The sequence below is a fragment of the Hoplias malabaricus genome, chromosome 4 (genome assembly GCF_029633855.1).
Source record: "Hoplias malabaricus isolate fHopMal1 chromosome 4, fHopMal1.hap1, whole genome shotgun sequence".
Taxonomy (NCBI): Eukaryota; Metazoa; Chordata; class Actinopteri; order Characiformes; family Erythrinidae; genus Hoplias; species Hoplias malabaricus.
In genome coordinates this window covers 33,849,103-33,872,345 of record NC_089803.1, presented here as the reverse complement: position 1 = coordinate 33,872,345, position 23,243 = coordinate 33,849,103, and the positions used below count along the sequence as shown (strand labels likewise).

General features: G+C 40.6%; 2 protein-coding genes and 2 non-coding genes across 7 annotated transcripts in view; 3 read left to right on the top strand and 1 right to left on the bottom strand.

The window, feature by feature from the left end:
* Nucleotides 1-69: 69 nt before the first annotated feature.
* Nucleotides 70-3,786, top strand: zgc:114188 (40S ribosomal protein S17-like). The gene is made up of 5 exons (XM_066668587.1): nt 70-273; nt 1,127-1,278; nt 1,591-1,696; nt 3,221-3,286; nt 3,669-3,786. Exons 1-5 carry the CDS (start codon nt 271-273, stop codon nt 3,744-3,746), a joined length of 405 nt encoding a protein of 134 aa, XP_066524684.1. The 5' UTR covers nt 70-270; the 3' UTR covers nt 3,747-3,786.
* Nucleotides 2,929-3,054, top strand: LOC136695966 (small nucleolar RNA SNORA71). The gene has a single exon (XR_010802542.1). It is a non-coding gene; the product is annotated as a small nucleolar RNA SNORA71 (small nucleolar RNA).
* LOC136695967 (small nucleolar RNA SNORA71) lies at nt 3,316-3,441 on the top strand. The gene has a single exon (XR_010802543.1). It is a non-coding gene; the product is annotated as a small nucleolar RNA SNORA71 (small nucleolar RNA).
* Nucleotides 3,787-8,647: 4,861 nt separating the features above from the next.
* The window catches only part of srpk2 (SRSF protein kinase 2), a 63,249-nt gene continuing 48,653 nt past the window's right edge, over nt 8,648-23,243 (bottom strand). For 3 of the 4 annotated variants that reach the window (XM_066667101.1, XM_066667099.1, XM_066667102.1), the window contains 8 exons: nt 21,934-21,959; nt 21,526-21,787; nt 19,361-20,197; nt 17,867-17,967; nt 17,366-17,473; nt 15,180-15,249; nt 14,344-14,436; nt 8,648-11,233 (listed from right to left, as the gene is read on the bottom strand). In XM_066667101.1, coding sequence (XP_066523198.1) covers nt 11,049-11,233; nt 14,344-14,436; nt 15,180-15,249; nt 17,366-17,473; nt 17,867-17,967; nt 19,361-20,197; nt 21,526-21,787; nt 21,934-21,959 — 1,682 coding nt within the window. In that variant the 3' untranslated portion in view covers nt 8,648-11,048. Of the gene's footprint in view, nt 11,234-13,895; nt 13,989-14,343; nt 14,437-15,179; nt 15,250-17,365; nt 17,474-17,866; nt 17,968-19,360; nt 20,198-21,525; nt 21,788-21,933; nt 21,960-23,243 lie in introns of all 4 variants that reach the window. The other variant, XM_066667100.1, reaches the window with a different exon arrangement.

The window sequence follows — 23,243 nt, the reverse complement described above, 5'->3', positions numbered from 1 at the left end:
ACTTCCTCCTGTTGAACGGGTTTTAAACGAGACACACGCAGCTGTGCCCCTGCGGCTGACTGACCACAGAGGTGTGCGGTGTGTCCCATTCTGCTCTATGTAGCGAAATCTCACAGCAGACCCCTAGCCCTTGAGAGAGCTGCCGCCCTCTGGTTCAGGGCTGGTCCTCCGGGTCGGCAGGGGGCAGAGCGGCTCTCCTCGTGTTTCCGCTCCTCTCTTTAATCTTCCCTCGGAGCCCTGAGAGGCCCTCTTCGCTCAGCCTCTTCCAACATGGTGGGTACCTACCTTTTTCACTCTCTGTAAAATCTGCTCCAATCCTCCTCCTGTGCAGGTTTTAGGGCGCGGTGAGCCACAGCAGTGCTTAGCAGAGTTGTGGCTGTGTGTGTATTTCTGAGTATTAGACCAGGATGGCGCTAATTTGTGACTTAAATTTGCTCAGTCTTATCCTCGGTGCGACTTCGGTTCGAGGAGCCTCGGCCGGCCGCTAACGGAGGAGCTGGAACCGGTCAGGGTTTAACACTGACAGAGCCCACCTTTATACAGCTTTATAACGGCGTTCGCCTGCTTATTAACCGCTGCGGGGTTTGCTGATGATATTCAGGATAATGCGAGGACTGAAAATTGAACAGTTGACGCTCAAAACTCAGGCTAGCTCTTGTCTTTTTAAATGTTTCAACGGCAGCGTCCGAAACAGCACACCTTCAGACTGCTTCAGTTTCCCCGGTCCACCTTAAATAGTGCAGCATGTTCTCGACTTCAGCGAAGCGTTACACGCTAAAACACTTAGTAAAACAGGTATTTTGTATAAACTAGCCCCACACACAAGTCATTTCGTTGCTGTGTGAATTATGACAGAACCCATGTTCCCTGGAGCAGGACTTTATTTTCTGCGGTTGAAAGCCCTATGATTAGTCTGAGAGAGAACTGTTCTCAGAGTTTAATGTCCTTTATCTGTGGCCTGGGTGATTCTGGAGAGAGCTGTTCTATAGTAATGGTGTCTGTACAAGGGAGGACAGTGTAAGCACCTTCATTAGTATATTTGTATTGAAGAGTACTAGTCTGTTGAAGAGCCCACACTAGTGAGTGTCCATGTTGCTGATGGTTTTCTCCACTGTCCTAATCACAGGGACGAGTCAGGACCAAGACGGTGAAAAAGGCCGCAAGGGTCATCATCGAGAAGTACTACACTCGCCTGGGCAATGACTTCCACACCAACAAGCGTGTCTGTGAGGAAATCGCCATCATTCCCAGCAAGAAGCTCCGCAACAAGATTGCAGGGTGAGAGAGAGAGATCAGTCCTTTCCTCTTTCGATTGTCATTGATATTCCCTTCTGTGTAGTCTTTTAATGAAATGTAATTTCTTTAGTATCAGGTGCTAACTTGATGTTGTCTTTATATTAACAACATCCCATTAAAGCTTCTGTAGAGTGTTGAGGACATTTTAAATTGTGATGGGTTTTGAATTTGCTTTAGAGATCATTACACCTTCACGAGTCAGTGTCCAGTTCCTGAACTCAAGTTGAGTCTCAGCTTTTCTTTAACCCAAGCTGCCCTTAGGAATGTGAAATAATGTTGTCTGTGCATTTGCAGGTATGTGACCCACTTGATGAAGCGTATTCAGAGGGGGCCAGTCAGAGGCATCTCCATCAAACTGCAGGAGGAGGAGAGAGAAAGGAGGGACAACTATGTCCCTGAGGTATGTTTGGGCTTTTGGCTGCTGAGATTTTACAACCCGTGGCAAAAACGATGGGACCACATGTTGACACAGCTTTTTCGTCTTTGTAAAATATTAAATAAAAAAATGATTAATTGCAAATTTTAATGTAATGAAAAATGCCCCAAACACAATTACATTCATACTAAAAATAAGCAGAGTGAGGACAATCGAACTTGATGCTTGAACGTTTGTCTGGTCCTGTGTTGTGCCAGCGTATAAAGGTCTTCCCAGTAATTTATATGGAGTTTCACGTGCAGTGAGGATGGCAATCATTACCTCACGAGGCTTTGTTGAAACTTTTCTTACCATGGATATAAACAGGTCATTTTAAGGACAATTCATCTCATCACAGAGCAAAGATTTAAGCTTTTTAAAGTTGTAGAAAAGACGCACCAACCCAGTGACATGGCCAGCAAACGCTCTGGATCTGGCTGCTATTTAAAGAACTTGGGTGCAGCTTGATGTAGTGTTGTTTTAGTGAAGTCTATGGTTTAAAGAATTCAGGGTGCTTTAAAAGCTTAAGGAGCTGCAACAAATTAATTGTGTAAATATTACAGCGGTATATTGGAATAACTTTCAGGAAACCAGAAAGTTTAGCTCTTTAACACAGTCACGTCAGGTTTTTAAAGGGGTGAAATCCTGTAAGTATGGATATTGCCTAATTTTAACCAGGTGTAGTTTTTATCGTGTGTGTGAATGAAAGTCTTAGCAGATTTAAGTCATCCTAAGTGGGTTTTTTTCCCCTCTACATTTTGTATTTTTTCCTGAATCAGAGTAAATAGCTTTAGACATTTTTTGTGGCATGGGACAGCTGTCAGATTGATTTGAGAATGGTACGTCCAACAGTGACACACACTTCTGCATCTTTCTCTTGCAAGTATTTTCAAATACGTTCCAAGATGACTAGCTGTTTTGGTGGTGGTATAGACTAAATTTAATCTGTCTTGGCTTGATTATATCTGATCTCTTGGAGTCTAGTTTAATGTATAGACAGGTTATTTTATTTTTGCATACTCTTTGGTAGACTGTGATTATGAGTTGGGAACCACATGGAGAATATTTAAGAGGAAAATGACCCGTGTAAATGCTGATTACTCAAAGCAGCTGATATTGCTGAAGTTTAACTTAATAGTTACTGGTGTAACGTCAACTGGTTTCATTCGTTTGCCACCAGATTATTCTTTTAAAATTTGCTACCTCAGATACTGGAGTCCTGTATCGAAAGTGATTGTGGCATGTCTGGTTGCCAGGTCATTGATACTACAGGAAGAGAATGCTGAATCTTTCCCGTGTTTGCAGGATTTCTTGTTCCTGTCTAACCCTGTATGTTTCATACATGTTTCAGAGGTTATTATATAAACAGTGTCTGGAGGTTGGATGGACTTAAATGTGAAATATCATGTTAGGTGCATGATCTGCAGCTGAACGCTACTGATCAGTTCAAGTTCAGCGTTTCTGTAAAAATGTCTGAACACTGACATGGCCTGATGGTTCTCTTTACAGGTTTCTGCTTTGGATCAAGAGATCATTGAGGTGGATCCTGACACCAAGGAGATGCTTAAGCTTCTGGTAGGTTGCATTATGAATTTAGTGTGCACCCCTGTATCGAAAGTGATTTTGGTGTCTGGTTGCCAGGTCATTGATACTACAGGGAGAGTGAACTGAAAGTCTTTCCCGTGTTTGCTAGACAGCAAGTTCTTGTCAAACCCTGTGTCTTTCAGACATTTCCCTTCACTCCTGTTTTTCACTTATTTTCTTAAGTGTACTTGCTCTGCCAGTTTTCTGTGTGTTTAGTAGATTTTAGTTGTAGCAGTTTAAATCAATGTTTTATTAAAGTGTAGCTTTCTAAATGTTTTTGCTGTTATTTGGTGGGTTATAGATGGTAATTATTGACAAATGCTATTTGAGAAATTTGAGCCATAGCCTTTTCTTCTGTTTGTATCTCTTGCAGGATTTTGGCAGTCTGTCCAACCTGCAGGTCACCCAGCCAATAGTCGGCATGAACTTCAAGACTCCACGAGGAGTCTAGACGTTTGTAATATATCTCGTAATAAAACTGTGGAAAATGAGTTGCAGTTGTCTTTAGTTATTTAATTTCCAAATTGTTAATTACATGAAGTAATTTAAACTTGAGTTTCCAAAGTGGCCAAAGATCTAGAGCCGTATCATCAGGCCAAATGTAGTGGTTTTGATAAGTTTTTGAATTATACAGAGAGTAGGCTCATGTGTTGCTCCTTACATAAAGGAAGCAAAAAATCTGTCGTTCCACAAGCAGCTTGAGATTGTCTAAACTTCTAAATGAAGGTCTTAAGATGTCTAATTTACTTTACCCTTATCAGTCAATGAAATCAATCTAGTGTTTATCATGGCTGCAGTCCAGCAGGCTCTGCTAAGACCACTGAGTGGAATACTTAATGTGAACATTATTCTGTAATAAGTATTGTCGAGTTTTCTGTAATCCTTTGAGGAACATTGTCACAGGGGTTAGCTTGGGCAGGACCAAAATGTGCCCACTTTTAAAACAAGTTGGTTTTAACATTAAACAATGTGGGGTGTAAACTATTAGCTGCCTTCATATCAGGAGTAATATTGGACAAGACAAACTTGTGACACTTTTCCACGACATGGTACATACTCTGCTGCACTTTGGGGTCCATGGTCTCTGTTTCCACTAGCAGCTCCTGTGAGGTCACAAAGCACCATCTCTAACAGGAGCCTTGGGCTTTAAAAAACAAAACAGCTGCAGTAAAATTTATTCTGCCTTTATTTTGGGACCCAGACTGACCAGAGCATTTTGTGAGCTGCCATTGCGAGTTGGTTTAAAAACCTTATGGAGACATTCAGCACAAACCATTTGTATATTGTCAAGAGTCTTTCTGGTCAATCTGTGCTCTGATGTTTACGCACCATGTTGGAGCAACATTGCTTGCATGGAAGCAAATGGGTACTAAGTACCTGCTTCCAGGTATAAAGTTAAATTTTTCAATTGGAAAAGCAAAAAAAAGTTTAAATTAGTTTAACTGCTGTGACTGCAGCAGCTGAGGGATTTAATCTTGGAGAAAAGTGTTACTACAAAAAGGCCTACTGGGAATTTTCTAACATCTTGGGGTTTTATAGGAATAGGCAATTACTTAAAATTCATTTGTAGATGTGGGATAGCCAACTTTTAGAGAGTTGCTTTGGGGTCTGTCTGATAAAACACTGGTGATGTGTCGTGTAGTTTTTTGTGTGGTTCTCAGTCTAAGTAGGCAATGTTTTACAGGCTAATTCTGGCATATTGAGAGGTGTGGGGGGAAATAATGGCCTTAGAGTTGTCTTTGTGTTATAAGATAATGGACCATAGGGGTCCAAACCCTGACAAAAGCTCCTTTTCTGATAAATGGGCAAAACTTAGTTTAATAGCAAATACATGAATTTTGCTATATGATCACAGGTAGATGGTGATTCTTGTGAATGTGTAGCTATGGAGAGTGTAGTGTGTCAGAGTTACCAATCAGAACACAACTCCTGCTAATATCTGAAGATAGTTTGTGAAATTACTCAGCCTTTCGTTTCACGTTAAAGTGTACAAAGTCTAAACATAAGTGGTGTCAAAAATGCAGACATAAAAGTCTTCCAGGGAGCTTGGTTCAAACACATGTATTACACACGACCAACCTGTGTTTTTAAATGAGCTAATTTAGTAAACAGTGCAGATTACAAGCACAGTATTTCAACTCATTCGTTATCTGTAACCACTTATCCAGTTCAGGGTTATGGTGGGTCCAGAGCAGAAACAGAAACACACTCTCTCTCACATTCACATTTATGGACACTCTTGTGTTGGCAATTCACCAACCATGTGTTTTTGGACTGTGGAAGGAAACTGGAGCACCTGGAGAAAACCCACACACACAGAGAACACACCAAACTCACAGATAGTCGCTTGGAGCAGGACTTCAACCCACACCCTCCAGGTAAAACTGGTCCATTCATATTGTTTCATGTGTCTATTTAAAAAGTTTTCCCAAGTACTCCTCACTGCAGAGCCAGAAATCCACTAGGTGGAGTGCGCTCACATCCAGATCCGGAGGGGCAGTTTTAGTCTAGTCCAATGAAAACAATGAGGGATGATCCAGCTCCTCCCTATAGCTTTCATTCATTCATTCATTATCTGTAACCGCTTATCCAGTTCAGGGTCGCGGTGGGTCCAGAGCCTACCTGGAATCATTGGCACAAGGCGGGAATACACCCTGGAGGGGGCGCCAGTCTTTCACAGGGCAACACAGACACACACTCACACCTACGGACAGACAGTTTTGAGTCGCCAATCCACCTACCAGCGTGTGTTTTTGGACTGTGGGAGGAAACCCACGCGGACACGGGGAGAACACACCAATTCCTCACAGACAGTCACCCGGAGCGGGACTCGAACCTCCAGGTCCCTGGAGCTGTGTGACTGCGGCACTACCTGCTGCACCACCGTGCCGCCCTCACTATAGATTTCAGATTCTTTATTGGTGCTTTTCCACTGAATGGAACCTATGCAACTATACTCCACTTGGCATGACTCTTGCTTTTCCACTGGCCAAATCTGGTTCCTGGTCCCTGAAACCAGGTAATTTAAATGGTGACATGTAAACTATAAAAAGTGCTGACTGTCCAGAGAGACATGTCTATCAACACAAAATGCATAGCTCATTGAAATCCAGCACAAACTCACCACTTGTAAAAATCTTATTTTTAATCAGACTCACAACTAGGGCTGCAACAACTAATCGATTAAAATCGAGTGTTAAAATAGTTTGCAACTAATTTAATAATCGATTAGTTGGGTCTAAAGTTATTATACACATAGGTACAGTTGCTACACGTGAGGAACTCTGGAAGAAGGGTTTGAAAAATGGCGGAGGCGGTCACAGCAGAGGATAATGTTAGCACAAGCGGAGAGAAAAGTGCACGACCCAAGTCATCAAAAGTATGGGAACACTTTACATCAACGCCTTCAAGGAACAGCGTTAGGTGCAAAATGTGCACAGCTGATCTCGCATGGCACGGCAGCACAACATCACTGCATGAGTGTCTGAAAATGAAGCCTGTTGGAGCTGTGTGTGAAAGAGATTAAATATAGTAAGTTAATTCTACTTTTTCTCTCACTCAGTGTCACTAGAGCCTGCTAGAGTAGTTAAACAAGATCCTTTTTAGTACATTTATATCACTCTTGTATTTAGCGGGTTTTCCGTTCCACCTTAAATGTGGCGGCAGTTACAATCAGAGTTAAAAAAAATAAATCCAAACATTTTTAAAAATAATATATTTAAAGCCCTTTTCAAGGTCTTTTCTGACTGGCGTTACGTGTTAGTGTTTGAGTATCACAGCCAAGTGTATATTACATTATAAGTGTATGTTACATTACATACATATTAAATATTGTATTTAATACATAGTGTTAAATATTGATAAATATAAAATTAATGTAACGGTTGAGTTAATTCTTCATCCATCCATCCATTATCTGTAACCGCTTATCCACGTCAGGGTCGCGGGGGGTCCAGAGCCTACCTGGAATCATCGGGCGCAAGGCGGGAATACACCCTGGAGGGGACGCCAGTCCTTCACAGGGCAACACAGACACACACACATTCACTCACACACTCACACCTACGGACACTTTCGACTCGCCAATCCACCTGCAACGTGTGTTTTTGGACTGTGGGAGGAAACCGGAGTACCCGGAGGAAACCCACGCGGACACGGGGAGAACACACCAACTCCTCACAGACAGTCACCCGGAGCGGGAATCGAACCCACAACCTCCAGGCCCCTGGAGCTGTGTGACTGCGACACTACCTGCTGCGCCACCGTGCCGCCCTAATTCTTCATGTAAGCGCTAATTTTTAATAATGGCAGGTTGTGTGTTCCTTATACAATTACAACATTAGTTCTCTAAAATCTTAAATATCTTAACAATATCTGATCATGTGTGTTAGATGAATTTCCCTTTTATTCTCAGCACATGGCAGCATCACCCAATATCCATTCATGTAATTTCAATTTGTTTGCATTTTAGATCAGTAGTTATTAACTTAAAAAAGATGTTCATATCTACACATTCTCTTGCACCTCAGATAAAAACAGTCCAGCCTTCTTCAAAACTGTTTTGAAGAAGATCTACACACTACAGCAAGCAGCAGTTCTCACTGAATGTCTTCCTCTTTATCCGATTAATAATCGATTAATCGAAAAAATAATCGACAGATTAATCGATTATCAAAATATTCATTAGTTGCAGCACTACTCACAACAGCAGCTCATAACTTCACCTCGGGTGTTTTGAAGAGGTTTATATGGTCCTTGGGCTGATAGCTGACAAACATTTTCAGTGAAAGCCGAACATGCATCAAGTAAAACTAATGTGAGAACTGGGGCACGGAGCTATGTTCAGTCCAAAAAACAAAAACAACACATGAATACACGGCATCATCAGCTCGATTTTGCAGAGGCGCCCTGGGGAAAAAAAATCCCCCAAAAAAGTTTTAAGCGAGTCGAGTTGTTTAGTGCCGGATCCATGTGGTGGAAAAGCACCATCAAGTTTAGCCTTGTACACAAAATCCACAAACAAGGGCTGCAACCCTGCAGGTGTGAACAAGGAGACCGTGCTTTGTGATGTACCTCGGCCCCTGTAGTTTTGGTGATGTGATATTCCAAATTGTGCATGTCTGAGTGTTCACTTCCACAAATGGGTTAAATAAAGAAGACATGTTATGGCATGTTGTACAATGACCAGTAATTGCACACATTTCATAATGTCTGTGTCCAGGATGCATGGCACTCTGCTGAATGCTGTCTGAAATTCACATTTCTCAACGCTAAATACAGAGAGAAGAGCACAGCGGCACGAGTTCAGAAATAAAATAACTCCATTAATTTACAATTTTATTAAATCTGTCGATGAAAAACACAGACAAGAAGAGATGCTATTTTGTCAATGTCGGGAAGAACAGTCAGCATGGCTAAGTGAGAGATCAGGAGCTTTTGGTGCAAAAAATTCATCACTATTATTGCAAAAATGTTTGATAAATTTCATCACCATCACACTAGTCCATACAGAGCAGCACTGTTCAATGTAATGAAAGAGGGAAAAGATGACAACCAAATAAAAAAGAACGAATGGTAATAATAGTTCATTATAATCATATAATTAATTACAAAAGAAATAAAAACATCTCTAAACGGACAAAAAACACAATCACCTCAGTAATAAGACGAAATTCGGTCACTGTCACAACATCAGAATTTTTTTTTCTTTTAAATCAATTAAATATTGTTTTTAAAAATATTTCACCATCTATTTATATTTGTTTTTTTATTGCGAAAATAGGCGACTGGACTAACTGTGATGATGAGAGGAAGCTGGACAGTGGAAGAGTGGCATTGGCACTGAGAGAGAGAGAGAGAGAGAGAGAGAGAGAGAGAGAGAGAGAGAGAGAGAGAGAGAGAGAGAGAGAGAGAGAGAGAGAGAGAGAGAGAGAGAGAGAGAGAGAGAGAGAGAGAGAGAGAGAGAGAGAGAGAGAGAGAGAGAGAGAGAGAGAGAGTGTTATGTGTGTGTTTTACCCTCTTTCAGCCACTGGGGGCGACAGTCAGCCTCACATTCCAACAGTATCTGTTGTATTACTGGCGCTGGGTCTCCATGGCAGCAGGACTCCTCTCTTTTCAATGAGCTGCATTTCAGTCTATGCAGTGGAGCAGATGTTGGTTTAAAGCCAGGCAGGTTGAGCTCTATACATTGCTGCTTATCCTCTGAGGAAATGTACAAACAACCTCGGATGCAACCTCTATTTTAGCACATTTCAGAACGGAGACACTCCGGAATGAAAGGAGTTTGGGTTACCATTAAAAAAAAAAAAAAAAAACAGATCAGGTTTGAATGTGCCTTGCCAGAAAAACATGTGGATGACTGCTGAAAAAAAAAAGAAATAAATAAAAGCATCTGTCCTCATTGTACAACAGTAGGAAGCATATATGCGGCAGCAGGTTCAGGAATGCTTTGAGTTTCAGCAACAGCAGGTGGGTCTGACCAGAGCCCTCGCCCTCGCCCTCAAGGACTCTGAATTCAGCCTGTTTCAAGAAATGCACAAAATGATAGTAACAAACAAAGGAGAGGAATCTCAACTGATGAAATGCACACTGTTTTGCTTGTCCTTTTTAGCCAGCAACCTCTCCATGTTTTCACTGGCTCACCAGTGTGAAATCTTTAAGTATAAGCAGTCTGTAGAAGTCTCTTTTATCTAATATTTTGTTCACACTGTTGATTTCATGATTTTGTTTTAACCCAGAGGCAGCATGTGTGGCTCCCCCTGCTGTATGGGAGTTCCCTCTGTGTCTGCAGGGGCCTGGAGAACGGCATGCAGCTCTGGGTTAGTATAAGCTGTGAGGTTTTCTCTAGGTGGATTTTGTGGGGTGGGGGGGGGCACGGGAGGGTTGTAAACAGTTCTGTGGCAGAACCTTGGCTCAGGGGGCTCTGTCTCTGGTGGGGGCAGGGGGGAAGAAGAGAGAGGGGAGAGGGATAGAGCAGAGAGGGAGTCGAGTGGGCTTCCTGTTAGACATGAGAAACAGTACTAGCAGTAACGTTGGCAAGCATGACAACCTTTAAACACAGAACATAATCTGTGCTCTCCACAACACCTAGTACACACTGTCAGTGTAAAACAGTGACGCCAATACTTGAGATTCCTTGAGGTTTTTGGAGGTGAAAAATTGGAAAATCAATGAGGGTATAATTTCAAGGTGCATCTCAACTATTCAAGGACATTCAAGAAAAAACTTTGCACAAGGCACAAGTGCATGCCTTTCAGAAGATGCCCACAATTGTCTACCTTTAGCTTACGAATCTGAACACACACACGATTGAAGCACATACACGTGTTCAGGTTTCGCTGCTCTGTGTTCTCCTTTACTACACAGCATCCGTGAAAGGTCATGCCTTCACATGTTCAATGTGTAATGCTTCTCTATTTAGTTTTGTCATGACACAAACCTCACATTATGTTACTGATATGAATAAGGGGGAAGAAAAAACAAACATTTTAATAATTAATGGTCAGCACCAGCTAAGCTTGTGTGTATTTGTGCATGATGGGGTATCAGTATTTAAATATATGAATACAGATTCCAAGCTGTATGAACCAGGAACCCAAGACCAGTGTTAGCCCACATCTATCCCTCCTTTGAGCTTCAGTCCCCCTCTCTCTCTTTATGACTCTCTCTCTTTCTTTTCCCCCCAGGCTGAGAGCAGGGTGCAGTCCTGGAGTCTGCCATAAGGGGGAGGGATTGAGTATCTGAGGGGAAGGTGCTACGAGTTGAGCCAGGGATGGTTCAGGCAGTCTCTTGCAGAGGCGCGTTTCTCTGGTACCATCTCTAGCATGGGCAGCAGAAAGTGTGTAAAGTGGCCTGCATCCTCAGCTGACCAGCCGTACTTCTCCACCAGCACATCAAACAGGGACCACGGCTTCAGTTTAGTAATGTGCCTCAACTCGCCTGCAGGGAGGGGAGAGAGAGAACACTGGAGTGAGGAAGAAAATTAGATTCAAAACCTGTTTCATGTCTGCAACCAAAGCAAATTAAGTGTCATTTTGCTCATAATTTACTTGTATCTTAAAGACACTCATCTTTTATTTAGTCTATAATATTGTACCCCAGTCTCTAATCAACATTCTAATTTTAATTAATTTATATTTTGTACTTGCAGCAGCACATTTGTCTTTAGCCACGTTCACACAGGCACAGAAACCTTTGAGTTTATCAAAAAGGATTTGTATGTGTGAACGCAAACATTCAACCTGGACTTTAATAGAACTATATCTCATTAGCGCCCTAGTACAAACTCTGGGTAAAGTCTGGGTGAGTGCATATGTAAACGGAGCAGCAAATGTTCCTTAGAATATGCATATCTATCTCCTGAATATGCTGCACAGGCGCATATTGAAATTATGAATTGCCTGCTGTTTGAACTAGCGTTATAAAATTATCATGTTCCACTATGTTTGAGATGTTTATTTTGTCCAGTGTATTAGTAAGGTACAGTATCCACAGTAGTAGTAAGGTACTTTGAAAGTCTACATTCATATCAATTGTATTACAGTATACAGTTGTTCTATTTTATTAAGATTGGTTCTAATGTTCCAAACTTATTAATTAAATGTAAAATTTATCAAATTTATGATTGTATAGGTGAAAAATACTGTCTTGTAACTTATGCCTTATTGATAAGGGGGGCTATTGTACACAGACTACAGTATGTGACATTTCTATATCTACAGATGCATCTCAATAAATTAGAATATCATCAAATAGTGAATTTATTTTAGTAATTCAATTAAAAAAAATTAAACATTCATAGATTCATTAAAAACAGATGTTAAATGTTGATGATTATGGCTTACAGCCAATGAAAACTCAATAGTCATTATTTCAGAAAATTAGAATAATTTACAAGACTAATTTAAAAAAGATTTTGAATACAGAAATGTTGGCCTACTGAAAAGTATGTACAGTATATGCACTCAATACTTGGTTGGGGCTCCTTTTGCATGAATTACTGCATCAGTGTGGCGTGGCACAGAGGCGATCAGCCTGTGGCACTGCTGAGGTGTTATGAAAGCCCAGGTTGCTTTGATAGTGGCCTTCACTGTATTGTTGGGTCTGATCTTTTTCATCTTCCTCTTGTCAAATACCCCATAGATTCTCTATGGGATTCAGGTCAGGCGAGTTTGCTGGCCAATCAAGCACAATGATACTGTGGTTATTAAACCAGGTATTGGTACTTTTGGCAGTGTGGACAGGTGTCAAGTCCTGCAGATGACATGGCTCCCCAAACCATCACTGATTGTGGAGTGTGAAACTTCACACTAGACTCAAGAAACTTGGATTGTGTGCCTCTCCGTTCTTCCTCCAGACTCTGGGACCTTGATTCCCAAATGAAATGCAAAATCTGAAAACAGGACTTCGGACCACTGAGCAACAGTCCAGTCCTTTTTCTCCTTGGCTCAGGTATGATGCTTCAGGCGTTGTCTCTTGGTCAAGAGAGGCTTGACACAAAGAATGAGACAGTTGTGGCCTGTGTCCTGGATACGTCTGTGTGGTGGCTCTTGAAACACTGACTCCAGCAGCAGTCCACTCTTTGTGAATCACCCCAAAATTTTTGAATGGCCTTTTCTTGACAATCATGTTAAATTATCCATGTTGCTTGTGCTTTTTTAACCACACTTTTCCTTTCACTCAATTTTCTTCCCCATGATTGTGTAGCCTACTGAACCAGACTAAGGGACTATTTTAAAGGCTTAAGAAACCTTTGCAGGTGTTTTGTGTTGATTATTCTAATTTTCTGAGATAATGACTTTTGGGTTTTCATTGGCTGTAAGTCATAATCATCAACATTAAAAGAAATGAACACTTGAAATAGATCACTATTTGTAATGAATCTATATAATATATGAATTTCACTAATTGAATTACTGAAATAAATTCACTTTTTAATGATATTCTAATTTATTGAGATGCACCTATAAGTATAGGAATTCATTGTTTGAAAGGGGTTTGCATGATGTACCAACCTACTCCTGCGTGATCTGCAAGTTGCAGCACAGTAGCCATACTCATTTGCATTAAGTTGGAAGTAGAATGGCGAAGCTGCTCTCGACACAACACAATCCATCATGCACCGAGTACATGCGGCAGCTCTCTTTATTGAATTGAACAGGATGCAGTGTTGCAAAGTGAATACAGTGAGGACACTCCAGGACCAGGGCTGTGAAACAACTAGTAATAAATGCTTCTCTTTGTTTACCAACACAGAGCTGTTTTATCTTTGACAGACAGAGAAATCCGAGCATCTCAATTTGAGAATGCAATTCCAGGAAAAATATTCAGAACAACAGATCTTGCTTATTTATATATAGAGATGACACTCTGGCACAGATGAGGCTGGAATGGCCTGCCATAAACTGAAGGTTTTTCTCCTCATCTTAACTTCTGGTTCAGCATTTTACAGATGTCCATTGTTACCTCAAGTAGATTTTAAGCCACTGCTTGTAGCCCGTGTCCAGTTGGATCAAAGTCATGCTAGTCTATTTAGTTTTTTCCTTCAGCAGAATAAGAGATGTTTTTTTCCTGTGGACCTGAGGACATGAAGCTCCATTACCTTTCTTTGAGAAGAACTCACGGCTGTATTTTCCTGCAGTGATGACTTTGCGTGGGACTTTCCCCAACAGCTCCATAACCAAAGCGATGTGGTCTGACCACCACACACACGCACACACACCCACACCAAACAGAAACAAAAACAAAACACGCACACAGACATCAGTAAAACATGCACCCACACCCAGGAAGACGAGAAGATGCAAGGCAGCCAAACTCACGCACAGGCAGTCCACAAATGTCTACAAGCAAAAATGACTCTGGTTGTGTAATTCAGTTCTGTAGTCTGTATCTCAGACTAGCCTTATAAAAATAAATAGGGAATAAACCTTTACAATAACACTGGCATTATTCTTCAAATTCAATTCTGTGTTTCAATAAGTTTCTGCCTGCCTGTGCTAAGCAGGACTGTGCATGTACTCGTCCACCCAGAGTGCTCCTACAGCTACCTCTCCGGTTGAAGAACTCCCGGGAATATTTTCCAGAGAGAGCAAAGTGTCGTGGAATACAGCCCAAGAGCTCTATGATGTGAGCTATGTGATCTAGAGAGCAGAGAGAGAGGAAGGGCAAGGAAGGGAAAGAGGATAAGTAGTCACAGAGAGAAGAGTGCAAAGAGGTGGGAAGGTATGAGGGGAAAAAGCAAAAAGAGTCAGAAGTAGAAAAAGGACAGAAAGAGACGGAGAGAACAAAGAGAGAAAATCTAGTGTTAGAGACACTAATAGTATAGTGACAAACGCAGATCGTGCTACTTTTTTTTTTAATGGAATTCTTTGTCATATCATAACTTAATTAGACCTGTGTGGCCTGAGGCGTTGGGGTGCGTATGACTGAGGGAATCGGGGAGAAAAAATGAACTGGCAGAAGGACCAGGCCTATGCAACTAGAGGGGCATATGAATGGGTAGGAATTAATGTTCTAATCTGAGTGACAGTCTGAGAAACATGATGATGTTGTTGTTGTTGTTGTTGTTGTTGTTATTTGGTCCTTCAGGAGAAAACACAGGATAAAGAGTGAACGTGGGAGACTGAGTTGAAGACAATGAGAAATCGGATGTTTATCTAAAGAATAGTGGATGAAGTGGCTGGAGAGGAACTGACAGGAGGACTGAATGAAGACTAACAGTGGATCAGACTGAATGAATACATTAGAGGAGCTAAAGATGTATCCATAACGACTACCAATATATGATAGTAATTATAACAATATTGTTAAATTACTACAGTATTAATCTAACTTGTTACAACACTGAATGAACTGTTTGAATCATAACAAAGAAAGTACCTACCTTCATCACGTGAGTAGTCCTCTCCTGAGTGGGGCTCAAATAAGTAGTCTCCTGTGGCCAGCTCAAATGCCTAAAGAGAAGACAAACAGAAAAAACATAAGTCTGTCACTGGATCAGGATCAAAGACTTTATAGATGCTGTTTTTACTGCTGCATTCAAGACAGGACAGGAACACACCCTGAAAAGTGTGCCTGTCCATCACAGGGCATCACATAATCACCGGTTTACTCATATTTTCACACAGCCAATCCACCTACCAACATGTGTTTTTGGATTGTAGGAGGAGACTGGAGCACACAGACAGCCAACCAATTGGGATTGAACTCAGAGGCCCTGAGATCCTGCAGTTGTGTGGCACTGACACTACCTGCACACCACCGGTGTCACTTCAATTTGAAATTGTTTTTGTTGTAATTCTTGAATTCTGTCATTCTGACAAAAACCAATACATCTAATTCTCTGCTTAAATAAATAAACAGAGTTCTTTTCTATATAAGTCACAGAACTGTAAAATCCCCATCCAATCATTTCAATTGGCCTGAAAAAAAAAATGACTGGATGATTTACCTGCCTGTCTACTACATCACCCTGCCCCCCCACTGTGAGGGGGACTTGTGCCTGAAGAGACTTATGGTGAGAGAAAGAATGATGGAGGGAGAAGGCTTTCTAAGAAAAAAGGCAGGATTAAGCCAGAGAGTAAACCAGAGTGAACATTGGTGAAGCTGTTGGGTGATTTCTTACATGTGAATGAGACATGACATAGGTAGACGGTGTTGGAAGATAAGACATTGAGCTCTTCTCTGTGGATTTTCAAGCTGTGTGCATGTTCAAGTTTTAGGGGATTGGCTTTGGAACGAAGGCTGCTTGTATATAGTAGGTGCTCGTCATAAAATTAGAATATCATGAAAAAGTTGATTTATTTCAGTAATTCCATTCAAAAAGTGAAACTTATAATTATCATCATTCATTACACACAGACTGATATATTTCAAGTGTTTATTTCTTTTAATTTGATGATTATAACTGACAACTAATGAAAACTCCAAATTCAGTATCTCATAAAATTAGAATATTACTTAAGACCAATACAAAAAATTTTTTTTTAGAAATGCTGGCCAACTGAAAATTATGAGCATTTACAGCAATCAATACTTAGTTGGGGCTCTTTTTGCCTGAATTAGTGCAGCAATGTGGCGTGGCATGGAGTCAATCAGTCTGTGGCACTGCTCAGGTGTTATGAGGTTGCTCTGATAGTGGCCTTCAGCTCTTCTGTGTCTTAACTTTGAAATTTGAACATAACTTTGAACTACTTGTCTTTAGCCCAGGCGAGACACTTCTGACGCTGTCTCTTGTTGAAGAGTGGCTTGACCCAAGGAATGCGACGCTGAAACCCATGTCTTGCATACATCTGTGCGTGGTGGTTCTTGAAGCATTGACTCCAGCTGGTGTGCAGTCTTTATGAATCTCCCCCTCATTTTTGAATTAATTATAGTTTCACAATCCTCTCCATGGTGCGGTTATCCCTAATGCTTGTACACTTTTTGTTACCACATCTTTTCCTTCCCTTCGCCTCTTTTCCGATTAGAGTGTGGCACCAGGTGTCTTCAATATTGAACCTTTTCACAATAATCTAATTTTCGGAGATACTGAATTTGGGGTTTTCATTAGTTGTCAGTTATAATCATCAAATTAAAAGAAATAAACACTTGAAATATATCAGTCTGTGTGTAATGAATGAGTATAATATACAAGATTCACTTTTTGAATGAAACTGATGAAACTATATATATATATATATATATATATATATATATATATATATATATATATATATATATATAAAGAGTCACAAACTTTCAGAGCCAGTTTAATAACAACTAGGAAACATGGGTTACATCTTGTGAGATGGTAATTAAGCATGAATGGTATTTTTTTCTGAGTTGGAAGCAGCATAATTATGGTAATTCTGTGATGACTTGACAGTAGCTTTGCTAACATGTGCAAAGGCTCACTGAAAGAGAAAGAATCAGATCACTCATTCTCACACATTCTGACTGGCAGAAACAATATCTGTGGGTGCTTTCATCTCACTGATCAGCATTTCTTTTACTTTTCTGTGCTAAAGTCTGCCAAAGACATAGTACAGGAATAAGGATGAACAAACAGATATAAAGCTAAGGGCTTACCATACAGGCAGTGCTCCAGATGTCTGCCGGAGTGCTGTAACCTGCTCCAATCAGAACCTCTATGGAGCGGTACTGCCTAGTCTGAATATCTTCAGTGAAGTGCTTGTGCTGAAACAGAAATGAAGCTGAAATTCTGTTCATACAGAACTTATGGTCTGATCAACAAAAATGATAAAAAATTGTACTGTACAAATTACAATCAAATGCTACAATGAAAAACTTAGTCTACAATCTGAAGTCGTGGCTCCTATTAGAACATCCACCAAAAAGAGAAGTAAAGTTTATATTGCAGGCAGAATCTGAAGGTTAAAGACATTTTTACTGCACCCAAAATCAGCATCCCATTTAAAGGCAACACATGTGATTGTGCGAGACTGCAGTTCTCCCTGGAAACATCTGAATTTTTTAAAAGGGTTTTTTTGCTTAAAATCCTGAACATTGCCTTTAACTATAAAATAGCTCCAGTTTGATTTGATGTTTATTTGTTTTGGCTTATCTTACCACCCAGCATGCATTGCCCAGGTCTGCTATTTTCACTCTGAGTGTGTCAGCATTGCGTGGGTCCAGTGGATTCACCAGCAGGTCAGCTGCTCGAGTCTTAGCTGTGTGAAAGAGGAAAAAAGGTGATAGCAGAACAGTACTCCAGCTTATGTATCCAAGAAAAAAAATTGTTTTACTTCCAATACATTTGAAGGGGTTAAAATGGAATTCAGGAGATGGGGTGGTGACATTCATGAATGTCTTTCATAGACACTAGCAATGAAAGATACAGGGGTAGGGCAATGAAACTGAAACACCTGGTTTTAGACCACAATAATTTATTAGTATGGTGCAGGGCCTCGTTTTGCAGCAAATACAGTGTCAGTTCGTCTTGGGAATGACATATACAAGTCCTGCACAGTGGTCAGAGGAATTTTAAGCCATTCTTCTTGCAGAATAGTGGCCAGGTCACTACGTGATGCTGGTGGAGGAAAACGTTTCCTGACTCGCTCCTCCAAAACACCCCAAAGTGGCTCAATAATAGTTAAATCTGGTGACTGTGCAGGCCATGGGAGATGTTCAATTTCACTTTCATGTTCATCAAACCAATCTTTCACCAGTCTTGCTGTGTGTATTGGTGCATTGTCATCCTGATACACGGCACCGCCTTCAGGATTCATTGTTTGAACCATTGGATGCATATGGTCTTACTGGTGGAATGTGCAATTAATGAAGATTGGCCACCAGGCTGGTCCAATTTAGCCATGATACATCCCACACTAAAATGACAGGTGTTTCAACCCCTGTATTTATTTATAGTTATATTGTATAATACATCAGCCTCAGAATCAATAACAAAGCAGCTATTTTGAAACTAGTTTTCATTATGTGTACCTATATCCTTAGCTAGCTAGCTATGTGCAAGCTGGCCATTTGTCAAGTTTAATAAAAAATACATTCAAATCAAACATTGAAGACATGAAGTGTTGGATTTTATGCAGTGATTTTATCTAGCTATGCAAGCAAGACTACCTACACATTTAATGTGTTAAAATAACTTACAGAAGGGAAAAACAGCATGCAATAATTTAAGTTAAAGGTTTCTGTGCTAATTTATGTAGCAAACTGAAACATTATGAAAAAACTGCAAGAATTGAAAAAGTATTTCAGTAATTTGTAGGACAAGAGTAGGAGAATGTGCTGCAAAATTATATAAACATACAGTGCCAAAAATTCATTATCATAGAGCGGTAGTAGGGGAGTGTGTAGAGGGAAGAGTAGCTATCTAGGAGTTGTCTGTTAGTGCAGTTCAACACATAGAACAGTTAACTGGATTTGACAGACTGTTCTAGAAACAAATTACACAGAGCACTGGAGCTCAGCTCCCTTTTGCATTCACAAAACACCCAAATGCACTTCAGCCCAGTTAAACCCATAGTGTAATGACCACACTCAACTCTAGAACTGTAGAATATCATTAGTCTTTTTAATCCCGTTTTAGTGAACGGTTCTTACTTTTAGGTGTATCTCCAGTGCTGGAGGATGATACTGTGCGGCTGCGGTCAGCATTTGGGCTCAGTGGGGGCACTCCTTCATCTGGCGCACATTCTCCTGGTTCAGGGTCCAGGGGCAGCTCAGGGAAGCGTGGGGTGGTACCACGGTGTCTCGCCCCATTAGTGAGACTCACTGTCTCCCCATTAAAGAGCTCATAGGAGGCGTCAGAAGCGTCCCGGTCAGTGGTGCTGATCTCAGACTCCACCAGGGGGCAAAGCAGAGGCGACGGAGTGGGCACAGGAGGCAGAGGGACAGACAGGTTATCATGGTCTTTTGCATCTAGAATCACATGACCATTAGTTTTTGGGACATCATTGTGGCCCTTGGTAGAGTTCCTAAGTTCTTGTCCTTCATCTTCTCCATCATCGTCTTCATCATCTTCATCATCGTCATCATCTTCCTCTTCTTCATCAACTTCTCTTCTTCCTTCTTCCTCTTTGAGTAGCTCAGGCTGCTCCTCTTTTGTGCATTCATCTCCTTTTGGCTCCAGCTTGTCATCAGCTTTGGGCAAAGCTTTGGGCCCCTCTTCTGTTTCCTCTTCCTCTGCCTGTCCTTCCTCAGATTCCTGCTCCTCTGTTGTTTTCTCCTCCTCTTCCTCCTCTTCAGTCTCCTCTCGCTCCTCCTCCTCCTCCTCATTAGCAGGATTATTGACCAGCTCATGTGTAGGTGTGTTTGTGTCTCTTTCAACTGAGGGATCTTCATTGTCATGAGTGTGTGTATTGGGAGGCACATCACAATCATCATCATCATCATCATCATCATCATCATCATCTTGCTGCTGTTGCTCTGGTGCTGCACCTGAAAGAGAGAGGGCAGAAGAATTTCTCAAAAATGAGTGTATCAGTCATGGCCTGTATGAATGTGCATGTTTGAGTGCGCATCTGTGAGGTGCGTGCAGGTGTGTGTGTGTGTGTGTGTGTGTGTGTGTGTTTAAGCACGTGTATTTACTCAATGTGGGGGTGGAGAAAAGACTGGAGGCTTGCCTGTCTCTGCACTAACAACCATTAACATCCCTCTTCATTCATTTCCACTCCATTCTATGTAAGTAGATTTAATCTTAAAATAGAACTAAGGATCTCATCATCATTGGAGTTTAATCAAAGAGTCACTGAAATAAAACTAATTCATTTGAAGAATAATTGCAAAACAAATATATTACCTTTTTTTTTTTACTATTGATTGTATGCAATTATTACAAGTACGCACCTAAAATGGACAAATTTGCTGATTAGCCCAAAATTTAAAGGTGGAGTTATTTCACCAATGCACACAATTCACCCCTCTATATACACTAACAGATTTGTACATCAAATTTCCCAAAACCACATTTAGAAAAATGTCAGCTATAAATAGGTACTTCACACAACCAGTGAATTTATTTCCTTTTATTATACAGCAATTCCACAATCCACGGCAAATATCTTTCTTACTATGTTGTCTTTAAACATCATGTATTCAATTCAAACCAATAACCATATATAAACAGGTAACTTGTGCTCAAACGTGAAATAAGGCAAGGAGCCCCCAATGCATTTAAAAAACGCACTGATATATTTCACTGATATGCATGCCTTACCTCAACAGTTGAAAATATAAAATTCACATTCAGTTTGTTGTAAAAGTGAACAACTGTACAAAATAACTGAATTCAGTTCAAATAACAGCAATCAGGTGATTATCCAGTATAAGAGCTGTGATAGGCCCAAACAGAGTAAACAGACAGAAGAGAACAGAAGCCTGAACTGGGCTCCTTCTAGAATCCTCTGAGCTGCACTGCCTGCAGCTGCTGACCCACTTGTGCTAAATCTCTCTGCGCTAGAGGAGGGAGAGGCCCATGTGATGGTGCTGATAACCAGGATGCGCACACACAGATAAAAATGGAAAATTAGGGAGAATAATAACACAGTGTTTGGCCCTCTAAGAGACAGATGGCTGTACTGATTGCACAGTTTTTTGAGGATAACTACCCTTTACATAATATTCAGTGACTAAAAATAAAAGGATGTTTACTTTCATAGCAATCAACATCAACCAAAGCCAATTCAGGAGAAAAGATGCACAAGTCCACAAAAGCAAACACCTGTGATCTGGACAGTATCATGGTATGAATCAGTCTGTACACTCACATGTGTGGTTGGTCAGTCTGACAGGTCGCTCCCTCTCTACCTCTTCTTCTTCCTCTGCCTCCTCATCTTCATCGTCGTCATCTTCACTATCTCCAAGGGCTAGTGCAGGCCCTGGCGGTAGGTTTAACCCTTCATTGGCCTTTTGTCTCTCTGCCTCCCTCTCTAGTTCCTCAATCTCCAGCATGCGTCTTTCCAGCAACTCTGCCTGCCGCTTCTGCTTCTTTTTTAGCTTCTTTTTCTTGTTTTTTGAGATCTTCCCCACCTGCAGAGGGCATCATATTTAAGAGAGAAACTTCACATTCCTCTATTTGTCCAGGTGAGAATACAATCCTTTATTAGCAATGAGCTAATTGATCAGCAGTTAGGTTGGGCTACATAGGGGGTCTTAAGGCTGATAAGGCTACTTACCGGTTTGAGCTGGGGGGCTGTGCTGACTGCAGAGGAGAAGAAAACCAATTAGACCAATTAAAAATATTAAAGAAAGTAAGAGTCAGCAGGTAATTTAAACCACACATTTCCCCACACAAGCCTCATTCTTTACGACACCTCATTACTGCTATTAAAGCACAAAGCTGGAAACTACTTTGATTTATAGATTATTTCGATTATCTCTCCCTGTAGGCTGCTCTATAATATTTAAACGATCCCATAAGACTCTTTCTGAGTACAAGTTAAAGGAGGATTTTATATAACTAGGAAAAATCTGTCCAGTCTCTCTGTCCCAGTTCCATATTAATGCTATTTGCTATTTCTGATGCCAGGCTCTCGTCATTGCCTCACTCAATCATGTAGTAAGGCCCTGCTGGAGGCCACACAGGCAGTTTGGCTATAACCAGCTTGTCCTTAAAGACTAGCGCTAAAGGAGACCAGTCTCAGTTGGTCTTTGTTCCAACAGTTCAATAAAGAAATGTGTACACTTACAGTATCTGACTTTGGATGGAGAAGGATTCAATATAAAAAGAGTAATAGCATGCACCTAGTACAGCTAATCAGTCTATATATTGCCTTAAATACCAAGACAGAGGGCAAATGCTTAAGTGTTAAAAAAAAAAAATTAAAAAAATAATAATAATTATAATAATTTCTGCAGTTGGATACAAGAACAGATTCTTTGGTGGGTGCACCAAACGTCCTAGTCTTCCTAACTGTGCAGATTTATTTGAGTCAGTGACATTAAGTGTACCCAAAGCAGAATAGTGATTAGTGTAACTGCAACTTAATATTTAAAAGCAAACAAAATCTAGGTCTCTTTGTGGAATTATTTACATTTATCCAATATGAAATCTCTCTCATCAAACACAACAAGGAAATATTTATTTAAATAAACAGACTTTTGGTACAGTCCTTACATCATCTTGAGTAACTGAGTATATTTTTCACACACACACACACACACTGTACACTTGTTTGAAGTGGAATTTAAAATTATATCTATGATGAAAAAGTAGAATGATAACATTTCTCCCAGCAAATATTGTGTTGTACACTCTATCTTTAATGCAAAAGATCTAAATAAATGTTGCACCTGCAAACCACATTACTTTCTAATTGAGCACAGGGCTCCTTTGAGACCTTCCCTGGATTTAAAAGGATTTGTAAAAACTGCTGCGCTTGTCATAGCTGTAGTAAACCTAACATTACAATTGCAGGCAGTTAAATATTCACACAAATGATGTTACAAAACACCTATTAGTCAGACTATGCCTGTGTGCCTGCCT

What these genes read in the sequence shown, in the direction of transcription:
- zgc:114188 (XM_066668587.1), top strand. An exon ending in GGGACAACTATGTCCCTGAG is followed by an intron (nt 1,697 to 3,220) that starts GTATGTTTGGGC and finishes TTCTCTTTACAG; the next exon opens with GTTTCTGCTTTGGATCAAGA. An exon ending in AGGAGATGCTTAAGCTTCTG is followed by an intron (nt 3,287 to 3,668) that starts GTAGGTTGCATT and finishes TATCTCTTGCAG; the next exon opens with GATTTTGGCAGTCTGTCCAA.